The sequence below is a fragment of the Loxodonta africana genome, chromosome 5 (assembly GCF_030014295.1).
Source record: "Loxodonta africana isolate mLoxAfr1 chromosome 5, mLoxAfr1.hap2, whole genome shotgun sequence".
Classification (NCBI taxonomy): domain Eukaryota; kingdom Metazoa; phylum Chordata; class Mammalia; order Proboscidea; family Elephantidae; genus Loxodonta; species Loxodonta africana.
The window spans coordinates 155,220,157-155,233,639 of NC_087346.1; the positions used below are offsets into that span (position 1 = coordinate 155,220,157).

General features: G+C 49.0%; 1 protein-coding gene across 1 annotated transcript in view; it reads right to left on the reverse strand.

Annotated features, from left to right (window-relative positions):
• The window catches only part of EVC2 (EvC ciliary complex subunit 2), a 183,500-nt gene that overhangs the window by 51,390 nt on the left and 118,627 nt on the right, over positions 1–13,483 (reverse strand). Inside the window, 3 exon segments of the mRNA XM_064286086.1 lie at positions 795–917; positions 3,082–3,286; positions 12,967–13,421. Coding sequence (XP_064142156.1) covers positions 795–917; positions 3,082–3,286; positions 12,967–13,421 — 783 coding nt within the window.

Here is a 13,483-nt window from a genome sequence, read left to right on the forward strand (position 1 = left end):
GCAGTAGAGATGAGGCCTGAAGGATGCATGGAGGCCTCCAGGGAGGAAGAGGATTCCAGACAGGAGGACAGGTGGAAAGGCAAGGGGGTGGTAAGGAATGGGTCCTATCTGTAGGTCCATAAGTTAGGAGCAAGAAGCCCTGGTGGTGCAACGATTAAGCACTTGGCTGCTAACCAAAAGGTTGGCACTTCAAACTTCCCCATCGGCTCCACGGGAGAAAGACCTAGTGAGCTGCTCCCACAACGATTACAGCCTAGGAAGTCCTATGGGGCGGTTCTCTTCTGTCGCATGGGGTCACTAAGAGTCAGAATCAACTTGACGGCACCTAACGACAAGAACAACACGTTAAGGGCACATATGGGGAGTGGTTTCTCAGTGGTAGGATTCTCGCCTTGCAAGCAGGAGACCCGGGTTCCATTCCCAGCCGATGCACCCATGCACAGCCACCACCCATCTGTCAGTGGAGGCTTACGCATGGCCATGATGCCGAACAGACTTCACTGGAGTTTCCAGGCTAAGATGTGCTAGGAAGAAAGGCCAGTCAATGAAAACCCTACGGACCACATCAGTTTGATCATGCGGATGGTGCTGGACCAGGCAGTGATTCATCCCAATGAGCGTGGGGTCACCCTGAGTCTGGGGCTGACCCTATAGCAGCTAACATGACAATAACAAGTTTAGAGCTCAGTGCAGAGCAGATGGTAACAGCCTCCAGGACTTGTGTGCTTGGCTAATGGGTGGCCATCAGCTCTGCCCTATGTGATAAGAAACAACCAGTGAGGCAGAACACTGACCTTCTCCACCAGGTCTTCAGGGGCCTGCTCCTCCAGGAGGCGAATTTTGTCTTCAAGGCACTTCTTCAAAAGTTCTATCTTGCTTTTACTCTTGGAGCGCTGCTTTCTCCCTTTGGACTGTTGCTGGAGGGGATGCAGAGAACACAAGGGCAAGAAACGGGTCAACAGCAAGTTCAGGCAGCACCACCTCCCCACGCAAGAGAAGTTTCTGCAGCTCACAGGACAGTGAGGAGGAAAAACATCTGTTGCCCGGGAGCAAGCTCGGTGTCAGGGACTCTAGTCTTCACAGATGTTGGTGGGCTCCTTACAGCAGAAAGAGGAGAGGCGGGCAGTCTAGGGCAGGACCAGGGCTCGGGAGTCAGAAGGACAGCGGACCGACGCGGATCCACCGCCTATGTCAACCTCTGGGCAGAGAACACAATGGACGAGGTCCTTGCCTTGTGAACTCATGTGTCAGCGGAGGAAACAATCAGTGCACATGAGCGTAAATAACTAAAGCGTTTCACTACTGGCCGAAAGGGTGATGGTTCGAACTCACCTGTGGCACCTCGGAGGACAGGCCTGGCGATCTGCTTACAAAAGGCCATAGCCTTGAAAACCATATGAGGCAGTTCTACTCTGCACACATGGGGTCGCCGTGAGTCAGAATCGACTCAACTGACAACATATTATGCTACATTATGTTGTTACGTTTATGTTGGAGCCATGGTGGTGCAGTGCTTAAGAGCTCGGCTGTTAACTAAAAGGTCGGCAGTTCGAATCCAGCAGCTCCTCCTTGGAAACCCTATGGGGCAGTTCTACTCTGTCCTATAAGGTCACTGTGAGTCTGAATTGACTCGACGGCAGCAGATTTTTGGTATGTTTATGTTATGCTATGCTGTGCTGTGTTCTTGCTGTGATCCTATGGAAAGCGCTTGCCTTCATGTCCACTCTGACTCATGGAGACCGCATGTGTGTCAGAGCAGAACTGTGCTCCACAGGGTTTTCAACGGCTGATTTTTCCGAAGTAGATCGCCAGGCCTTCCTTTCAAGGTGCCTCTGGGTAGAAGAAAACCTTCAGCCTTTCAGTTAGCAGCTCAGCACATTAACTGTTTGCACCACTCGGGACCGAAAAACACACCACCTTGTGGGGAGGAATCCCCATTAGGTAATGTGGGAGCCCCACATCTCTAACAGCATGTGGAGAAAGGGCTCATGCCTGCTGGCTCCACTGTCAGAAAGTGAAGTTAAGACATTGCTGCCTCCTCCCAAATCAGAAAAATGTTGTTGAACTGTTTGTACCACCCAGGGACGCCTACCATAATACAATAATGTTATAACACAATAAATAGAACAACATAACATAGCACAACCTAAGGACATAACACATAAATATCATAACGACACGATACACCATAACACGATGTAACGGAACACACATAAACAATGCAACATGACATTATACTTTAACAGTACAACATGACACAACAAGACACAGCATCACGTAATGGAAGGTGACCCAACACAATACACACAGATGCAATCCGTGCCGGGTGGCTGTCCCCAGTGAAGGCTGGTCTCTTTCCCTTCCCAGCTCTCCCACCGGCCCTTTCTCTGCGTCTTCACTACACCATTGCGGTCCCGTGATCCTCCAGAGTCCACTGCAGGCCTGGACTCAGGCCTGCCCACCGCACTTTACCCAGGCTCCCAAGCTATCACTTAGGCTGGCCATGGTGACAATACATGAGAGGACCCCCAGGTCCCCAGCACCTGCCCCGCCCCCCACTCTCAGAGGAAAGCAAACACACACACACACAAGTAATTCACAGAGATAGGATCCGTCTGGGGACTCGAGCGCCCTGGGTTCAGACGCCCCATTTGGAGGGCAGTGGTGGTTCAGTGGGAGAACCCTTGCTGTCCATGTGGGAGACCCAGGTTTGACTCCCGGCCAATGCACCTCATATGCAGCCGCCACCTGTCTGCCAGGGGAGGCTTGCGTGCTGCTACAATGCTGAACAGGTTTCAGCAGAGCTTCCAGACGAAGATGGTGTCAGAAGAGAGGCCTGGTGATCTACTTCCGAAACTCAACCATGAAAACCCTGTGGGTCACAACGGTCCAAGCTGCAACCACTAACAAAAAACGCCCTGTTTGACAGACAAGGAGACCGAGGCCAGCAGCTGACAACACCAACCAGGTGACAGGACAGAATGGGTGAGGGGGCAGGGGGAGATGCTGGGTCCCACGGGGCCGGCAACTCGGGGTGGCCACACCACTACAGTCCAGGGGGCGACCCAGTGTCCCTCCTACCTGCAGCTCGGGAGCAGCCAAGGCCTGGTCCAGCTTCAGGAACTCTGCTTCTCGCCATGCAGTCTGGAACTGCTGCAGCAGCACCCGGGCCCGGATTTTAGGGAGGGCCAAGCTCCGGTCCATCTGAGCGAAGCAGCCCTGGGCCTCCTGCCTCATTCTGAGCAGCTCCTCCTCAGACAGACAGACGGCGGCAGAGCAGAGCTTCCTAGAGGAGGGGGGACAGTCACACACTCTCGTCGAGAGAACAAACGGGGGTGCTCGTGGGGAAGGGGAGCTGGAAACTCAAAGCTCAAAAGGGGTTAAATCCACACAGGGAGAGAAGAGCGGGGTCTCCTTAATCCTGCATGTCTAACCCAAGTATCTCTTCAGCACTGCCTTAGTCTCCTAGTGCCGCTGTAACACAAACACCACGAGTGGATGGCTTTAAAGAACAGAGGTTTATTTTTTCACGGTTGTGGAAGCTGAAAGTCCAAATCAGGGTCTCAGCCCTGTTGATTCTTTCTTTGTCGGGAGCCCCGGGCGTTCCGTGGTTCCTTGGCTTGTAGACAATCCTCACATGGCATCTGTCTGCCCCCGTGTACATGTGCTCTATGTCTAATCTGCTCTTTTTAGAACTCAGAAGTGATTAGATTAGAACCCCTCCTACTTGGGTATCATCCAATTAATGTAGCAAAGGAAACCCCATTTCTAGTCTTAAAAGCTAGCTAGTGGCCATCTAAGATGTATCAATTTGTCCCAACCCACCTGAAGCAAAACAGAATGAGGAACACAAAAGACACATGGAAAATATGAGCACAAGAGACAAAAAGGGCCACATAAACCAGAGGCTTCATAGCTTGAGACCAGAAGAACTAGATGGTGCCCAGCTATAACCAATGACTGCCCTGACAGGGAGCACAACAGAGAGTCCCTGACAGAGCAGGAGAAAAGCGGGGTACAGAACTCAAATTCTAGTAAAAAGACTAGACTTAACAGTCTGAGATTAGAGGAACCCCAGAAGACATGGCCCCCAGACTCTCTGCTAACCCAGAACTAAAACCATTCCCAAAGCCAACTCTTCAGACAAAGATTAGACTGAACTATAAAATATAAAACAATATTCATGAAGAGTACGCTTCTCAGTTCAAGTATACACACAAGACTGAATTGGTAGCTCCTATCTGGAGGTGAGATGAGAAGGCAGAAAGGGACAGGAGCTGATAGAATGGACATGGGAAATCTGGGTGGGAAGGAGGAATGTGTGATCACATTAAAGGGATAGCAACTAGGGTCATAACAGTGTGTGCATAAATTTTTGTATGAGAAACTAACTTGAGCTGTAAACTTTCACCTAACGCACAATTAAAAGAAAACTCCATTTCTGAACAGGATCATATCCACAGATAATAGGTGTCAGAATTCCAACACATATTTTGGGGGACAGAATTTATTCCACAACACAACATGGTACTGGAGCTGAGAATTTAGGGTTGACTAAGACGACACCAGAAACCCTGGTGGCGTAGTGGTTAAGTGCTACAGCTGCTAACCAAAGGGTCGGCAGTTCGAATCCGCCAGGTGCTCCTTGGAAACTCTATGGAGCAGTTCTATTCTGTCCTGTAGGGTCGCTATGAGTTGGAATCGACTCGACAGCACTGAGTTACTGGGTTAAGATGACACCGTGAGGATGTCTTTGAGAAGCAATAGGCTGTCTCACAGTAGAAGGACACATGGAAACAAGGGGTTGTCTACTGAGCCTGGTCAGCAAGCAGCATGACAACCAGTGGCACAGAGGTACGTGGTCAACTCTTCACAGGGGGGTCAGGGAAAAGGGGACTCTTGCACAGTGCTTTAAAGAATGATGACCAACAGCTATCATTTAAAAAAAAAAAAAAAGTTGCCATTGAGTTGACTCCAAGGCATGGCAACCCCATGTGTGTCAGAATAGAACTGTGCTCCATAGAGGTTTTAATGCCTAATTTTTCAGAAGCACCTCTGGGTAGACTCCAGCTTCCAACATTTCAGTAGCAGCCCAGTGTGTTAACCATTTCCACCACCCGGAGACTCCAGCTATCATTTGTTGTTCCTGTCGTTAGGTACCGTCCAGTCGGTTCCGACTCATAGCAACCCTATAGGACAGAGTAGAACTGCCCCATAGAGTTTCCAAGGAATGGCTGGTGGTTTTGAACTGCCAACCTTTTGGTTAACAGCTGAGCTCTTAACCACTACGCTATCAGGGTTATCACTTAGTAGCACCTATTGGGGATACAGTCGCTATGAGTCAGAATCGACTCCGCAACAATGGGCTTGGTTTTGGTTTTTATTGGGGCCCTCGTGGTACAGTGGTTAAGTGTTGGCTGCTAACCAAAAGGTCAGTGGTTCAAATTCACCAGCCACTCCTTAGAAACCCTACAGAGCAGTTCTCTCTGTCCTGTAGGGTCGCTATGATTCAGAATTGGCTCGATGGCAATGGGTTTGGTTTTGGTTTTTTTAATTATGTGCCAGAGGAGCCCTGGTGGCACAGTGGATTAACGTTCGGCTGCTGGCCAGAAGGCCGGTGGCTCCAGTCTGCTCCTCGGGAGAACGATGCGGCAGTCTGGTCCAATAAAGGTTTACAGCATTGGAAACCCTAAGGTGCAATTCTACTCCATCCAACAGGGTTGCTATGAGTCAGAATCGACTTGACAACAACGGGTTTATTATGCCAGAAACCATGTTGAGTGGTTTACACGCTTAGTTTCTTAGTACTGCTGTAACAGAAATACCACAAGTGGGTGGTTTTAAAGAACAAACATTTTTATTCTCTCACAGTTTAGGAGGCTAGAAGGCCAAAGTCAGGACACCAGCCCTGGGGGAAGGCGCTCTCTCTCTCTGTTCACTCTGAGGCAAGGTCTTTGTTTCTTTAGCTTCTGCTTTCTGGTTCCTTGGAGATCTCCATGTGTCTCGGCATCTATTTGGCATCTATCTTACCCTATCACGCTCTCTTCTTGCTTGTTTAATCTCTTTTATATCTCAGAAGAGCTTGACTCAAGATACACCCTACACTAATCCTGCTTCATTAACATAACAAAGACAACCCATTCCCAAATGGGATTATAGCCACAGGCATAAACCATTAAAAACCCCCGTTGCCATCCAGTCAATTCTGATTCATAGCGACCCTACAGGACAGAATAGAACTGTCCCATAGGGTTTTTAAGGAGTGGCTGGTGGATTCCAACTGCAGACCTTTTGGTTAGCAGCCTAGCTCTTAACCCTTGGACCACCAGGATCCACCACAGGCACACAGGTTAGGATTTACAACACATATTCTGGGGGGACATAATTCAATCCATAACACCCTCTGAAGGGAAGAGGGGTACAGACCCACTTTCTAAGCCTCACGGGACCTGGTTCTGGCCAAGGTGATAAATGGAAGGTCAGAGGGGCCTTCTGGACAGGCTGTCCCCCATGATCCAGGGGAGAGAGTAATTCAAGGAGGGGCCGTCCTCTTTCCTTCCTGCCTTGAACAATGTTTCTGTCCCTTTTTTCATTCAGCCAATATTCTTCTGCGGACAAACTCGGATTGTGTAATTATTACGAAAATGTCCCGTCGACATTGGCTGCCGAAAATAAGCTTCTGTGAGTGCTTTAGAATTCAGAAATAGATGAGAAGACCTAGAGGCGGAGGCCATGGCCAGGCTTAAAAACTAGTTACCATGGAGTTAAGTCCGACTCAGGGTGACCCCGTGTGCGTCAGAGCAGAACTGTGCTCCATGGGGTTTCCAATGGCTGATTTTTCAGATCACCAGGCCTTTCTTCTGAGGCACCTCCGGATGGATGCCAACCTCCAACTTTTTAGTTAGCAGCTGAGCTTGTTAACCTTTTGCATCACCGAGGGACTCCTTAAACCAAACCCAAAACCAAACTCACTGCCATTGAGTCAATTCTGACTCATGGCAACCCTAGAGGACAGAGTAGAACTGACCCATGGGGTTTCCAAAGGTGTAAGTCTTTACAGAAGCAGACTGTCACATCTTTCGCCCAAGGAGCAAACCGCCGATGGTTCAGTTAGTAGCCCAGCGATTTCACCACTGCGCCACCAGGACTCCTTGGGGGCCTCCTGACCACGCCCAAATCTCAACGCTGGAATGTGTGACACCGGCTCAACTAAAAAGGTCTCTTGTGGAAAGAGAATAGATCCTTCAGAGCTGACGTGGGCGCTCAGCTGAAAATGGTCAGAAGGCCCCAAGCCCTCATTCATCGCTAGACACGCCTGTTTGGGCTTCTTCACCCCATGTTGCCCACCAATTGTGTTTTGGGTGCAGAAAACTGTAGCCACTCTCAGGTAATTTCTTTCCTGTGAAACCTATGTCCTGTCTGTTTGCTGGTAACATGGAATACACAGTGCAAGCAACTCTAAAATTAATCCAAGTCATTATTCTTCACCATCTTCAAACCAGCCAGCCATTGGTGGTTACGTGCTTCAGTCTTCAACTATGTGGAATGTACCAAAATGACCCAGAAATACTGAAGACAAGTCTTTCCCCCGAAAGAACTTTCAAATCACGACAGGAAGTTGGGAAAGAGCCTCCAAGATGTGCTTTCTGAGACAAAAATATTCATACTCATTAACCCTTGGTTTATCCAACCAGGCACAGAGCAACCCCATCTTGCTTGAAAATGGGAAGCTTATAAAAATGTGTTTCAAAACTATTGTGCAAAGGCTAATTTTATACAATGCCTCAGGAATAAAGGCTGGAACCTTTTAGAATCTTAAATAAAAGCAAAGTATGTAAGCAGACTTCCAACCATCTGTGTGGCTGAGTGACCCTCTTTAACCCTTAGGAAATCATAAAGAGCTTTCCAACAGCCAGGTGAGATTTCTCTCTTCCTGTCGAATGGCCGTAACAGCAGCAACGGCCGTAACAGCAGCAACAACCGTAATACTCCTTGCAAAACGGATCCAAATGAAGTTGAAGAAAATGCCCCATCTGGTAATGGAATGTCAAGTCTAATTCACATGCTGCCAAGAGTCCAGGCCAGGCTGGAACTTATAAAAGACTCCAGCGGAAAACAGGCTGAGCTGAATAATTATTGTTGAGAACGATTCGTGAAAATAAGAGATGGCATTTAAGATCTGATTTTTTACGGGCTTGGAAAAGGCTGAATCTTGTTTGCCTTGTCAAGAAAGCAAAAACGAACCGAAATTGGAAGATAAATGAGGCCAGAAACATAAAAGAGAGAGACGAGAAAGCCGGAGGTCACTTCACTCCAATCAAGACAATATCACGCTCTGCAAACACCTGGGGCCCTGATCTCCCCGGTGGCAAAGCCAGTCCCGGAGAAGCGTGCTGTGTAGGAAGAGGCATTAAATCGTTCAGGCCAGGAGGAGTCCGTGCCTGGGAAGGTGATTCCCACCAAGGGAGGATGGGAGACCAGCATCACAGAAGTGTGCTCTACCATCTGACACACATCGAAGGGTCCAAGGCAGGAGTGCCGGTGGGGAGCACCAAGGTTGAGCAACACACACCTCTGGGTTCTGTTTGCAGAGAGCAAAGCAGGGCAAACTGCATGAACAGAGACAGACAGACGGATGGACAGGATATACAGAAAAGTCCTTGTTATAGATTGAATTGTGTTCCCCCAAAAGATGTGTTGACACCCTGACCCCCTGGTAGCTGTGGAAGTGGCCTTGTTTGGAAATAGAGTTTCACTTTGAAGATGTTATCAGTTAACACGAGGTCATCCTGGAATAGGACGGGTTCTAACCCCTTCTGAGTGGTGTCTTATAAAAGGGGAGAACAGACATGGAGACAGAGTCACACAATGGAAAGACAGACGCCACGTGAATGCGTACCTGTGGTGTGATTGATGACATTTGTGTGGCATTTCTAGCCGTGGACTTGTAACTCCCATCCAGGTGATTGGGTGGGACTGTGTGATAGGGTAATTGTGGCCCCCCCAGAGGACTGGTCACTTTTGCCTTAAAAGAGAGCCAATTTCACTCATAAGACCAGTCTTAATGGTCTGACTGAGACCAGAAGGACCCCGGTGGTCATGGCCCCCAGACCTTCTGTTGGCCCAGGACAGGAACCATTCCTGAAGCCAACTCTTCAGACATGGATTGGACTGGACAATGGGTAGGAGAGGGATGCTGGTGAGGAGTGAGCTTCTTGGATCAGGCGGACACTTGAGACTATGTTGGCATCTCCTGCCTGGAGGGGAGATGAGAGGGTGGAGGGGGTTAGAAGCTGGCAAAATGGACACGAAAAGATAGAGTGGAGGGAGAGAGCGGGCTGTCTCATTAGGGGGAGAGTAATTGGGAGTGTGCAGCAAGGTGTATATGGGTTTTTGTGTGAGAGACTGACTTGATTTGTAAGCTTTCACTTAAAGCACAATAAAAATTATTAAAAAAAAAAAAAAAAGTGAGCTAATTTCAGAGCAGAGAGGAAAAGCCCACCACTCAGGAGGCAGAGAACAGCAGCTGAGACTCAGCAGCGAAGACCCAGCAGCAAGAGATGGCATGGTGGGCTTCCCAGCCCACAGAGAAAGAAAGCTGAGTGTCTTTGGGCAGAGCCTGAGGGCCAGGAAGAGGCGTACCTGTGAGCACGGCTGGGCAGCGGCTATCCTCATGGAAAAACTGTATTCTGAGAGTTCCTGAGTCTGAATTGTAACTGTTACTTCCCTAATAATCCCCATAATTGTGAGTGTGGCCTGTGAGTCCTGTGTGGCCATCGCAATGAATTATCGAATCCAGCAGAGAATGTTGTGGGAGGGACTGTTGGTGTCAGAACTGGTAAAGATGGTGGAGAGAGGAGGCGTGTCTGACCGCTGCCTCATAGGAATCAGCCTTGGGCTGTTTGTCTTGGTTTTCCTTCCCCCTTGTAGGGTTGGAGGAGGTCAGATACCACCTCCCCCGCCGCCCCCCCCCCCCCCCGCCAACCCTGCCAAGCCATTTTTACAGTATCTAAGAGCCAAGAACGCCAAGAAATGCCTGGGGCTACCCAGAAGCTGGGGAGCCCTGGTAGCACACAGGTTAAGAGCTCAGCTGCTAACCAGCCACTCTTTGGAAATCCTATGAGGCAGTTCTACCCTGTCCTATAGGGTCGCTATGAGTCTCCATCGACTGAATGGCAACAGGTAGCAGAAGCTGGACGAGACAAGGAAGGGTTTTCCCCTAAAGTGGGTACAGCGGGCATGGGCCCACCAACACCCTGAATTTGGACTCCCAGCCTCCAGAACTGTGAGAGAATACATTTCTGTTCTTTAAAGCCACCCAGGGTCCAAGGGAACTAAGATAGGTCTCATTCCTCCTCACCCTAACACACAACACACCCTCCACAAACCTGTGCTAGAAGCAACCATTCCTAATAAAAAGGGATACAGATTTGGAACTGTGGTGTTTCTCCACCAAGAAATCGCACTGAAGTGGCTTAGGTTTTATTTGTTTATCTGCTCGAATGGGGTTTTCTGCGTTTGTTTGTTTAAAGAACAAGCAACTTTAAGAATTGCTAGATCTGTTGGCCGAAGGGAAAGGGAGAAAATGGGTATGATTATGTCCTCACACGCGAACAGTGTCTACTGCTCTAAACGAACAGACTGTGTACGTGACGGCTAGTGCTTATCTACACTAAGCAGCTTTTGTTTGTTTGTTTTTGCTCCCCCACATCTGGTCAAATTGGTCTCCCTTCTTCACACCTAGATAAAGACCTCACCTCCTGCCAAGCTTCTCTGCCCTCGGTCTCACCCCATCTCAGCAAAGCACCCATGGCCAGTATGTCCCGCTCATCTCTGGCTCCCAGCACCAGCTGGTGCCCCACACACAAAACATCCCTCCTTCGGGACGCTGCCAAAGATGACGATTCTCCACTGCACATCCCAACAGTTAGCTCCTCCTGCTTCACTTATCAAGACCATCTTCCTAGGTGTCTGTTTTTCTTCTGCTAAGTGAGCTCTTCCAGGCCAGGAATGATGGTGACAGTGACAGCCGCTTGTATTTATTGCACACTGAGTGTGGACAAGCATTGTGTGAAGAGTTGCAAATACGTTAGCTCATTCACTCCCTCGTCAACACCGTGAAGTGGGTGTTTTGCTAGACATTGTTGATTATATAACCAAGAGCCATGCTCCTTACCCCTTATTGGTTGAGTAGTGATCTTGTTTACAGGGGCTGACCCTCCAAAAATCTTGGGGATAGGAACACCCCTCACATTCCCAGGGAGGGAACCATGACTGGATTAAGGCAGGAATTAGAAAACTATGGCCCATGGCTTGTTTTCATAAATAAAATTTTATTAGAACAGGGCCATGCTCATTTGTTTCTATATTGTTGATGGCTGCGTTCATGCTACCACAGCAGAGCTGAGTAGCTGCAACAGACTATGTGGTCCTCAAAGCCTAAAACATTTAGTATCTCGCCCTTTATAGAAAAAGTCTGTTGTCCTCTGGTCTAAGATAATCATGGCCATTCTACTCTACTTGCGAGGGAATGGTTTAGGCATGGGCTTGTGATGTAATTCTGCCCGTGAGATCGGAAGGTTCAATTCCTCAGATGTTGAACAGAGATGACTGTGACACCTGGCGTGGCAGCAGCCATCCTGAAACCACAAGGGGGCGAGCCCTAAGATCAAGGCGACACCCTGAGGATGGTGGAGCAGAAAGATGGCAAGAGCTGAGTACTTAATATCACTGAGTCACTGAATCAGAATTGGGAATGTTTACTCCTGACTTCTTATAAAACACTTCCTTCATGTTTTAAACCACCTGAGTGTCTTATGCGTAGCTGAAAGCACTCTAAATAACTTAGTATTACCATCCCATTTTACAGGCAAGAAAGATGAAACCCAGAGAGGTAAAGCAAGTGCCCAGGCTCAGACAGTTGGTGGCGGTGCTAGGATTTAAACCCAGGTCTTTCTATGTACACTGCCCACACCTCATTGCTCTTTACAGCCCCCATACTGGCCATGTTTAAGCTCCTTCATTTTCCAATACGTTGTGCCACCCCTTCCCCCTGTGACCACAAAGGCTCTGTTGTTCTCTTGTACCACTAAAGGCCCCATCCTTGGACCATAAGAAGAACTGGCAAACACTGTAGGAAGGAAGGAGATCGTCCATCACTGGTTTCTCCGGGATTTTACTTCAATTACAGGTAGTCCTACATCTCGCATACTTTGGACATGTTATCAGGAGGGATCAGTCCCTGGAGAAGGACATCATGCTTGGTAGAGTAGAGGGTCAGTGAAAAAGAGGAAGACACTCAATGAGATGGAGGGACACAGTGGCTGCAACACTGGGCTCAAGCATAACAAACATTGTGAGGAACGGGCAGTGTTTTGTTCTGTTGTACACAGAGTTGCTATGAGCTGGACAGCACCTAAGAATAACAAGAGGTAGTCCCCGACTTATGATGTACCCACATTTAGAACTGCCTTTTTTTTTGGTACATCTTATCATTAGTAACACATACTACAAACAACACATACAATGTTGTAGCGTGTAATTTGCTAATGTCATCACATCTGTAAGTTTACATGTAATGTTGCTAAGCCCCAAAGACAAATAAAGACTGGATTTCTAAAGATACTGATAGGAAAAGGCAAAAATAATTAAAACATTTTTAAAAAATGAAGTATTCAACATATGTCAGAACCGACTTATGACGGAGTCTTGGGAATGAAAAGTGTAAGTCGGGGCCTGCCTGCAGTTCTCATTGCCCCTCGCTCTCCCACCTTTACTACCATGACTTGTGTGATGTGTCCGTTACTATCCAGTTACTGCAGCAGGAGTGTCGGAGGGCTGTGGTCCACTACAACTCCTGAGAAGTAGACGTGAATGTGTGGTTCTTGGCTCAATCATCAAAGTAAACAGTATGATGAACAAACCAACGAACAAAGGTCCCGTGACGACACCGCACCTGGTACTCACATAAAGACGGAATGCTCCCAGTGCCTCAGCTCCGCCTGCTCCTCCACTGAGGCCTCGAGCGCATCGTCCTTTAGCCTCTGCCGCAAGCTCTGGACGCCCTCCTGGCCCCTGCCCCGCTCCTCGCCCTCCAGCTGCTCGGCCCTCGCAGCCATCTCCTTGCTGTGTTCCTCCAGGATCTGCTGCAGGAAGAGCCAGGGCACGCTATGCTTGAGCAGCTCCTGGGTCATTGCTGAGTTCTGCAGGCGCCGCAGCTCCTCAGTGGCTTTCTCGGACAGCGAGAGGGTCAGGGCCCGGAGGTCATCCAGGGCAGCTTGATCCAGCCGCTCCTGCAGCTCCTCCAGTGCGGCGCTGTGGTCCACCATCACACTCCGCCACTGGCTGAGGTACTGGCTGGCATCCTCGGCCACTCGGAAGGCCTCTCCAATGGACATTTGCTCCCTCCGCTGCTCCTTGTGCTGGGGAAAGTCCAGGAAGGAACATTAAATGGGAGTGGGCTTCAGTGGGGTCAACCCTTTGG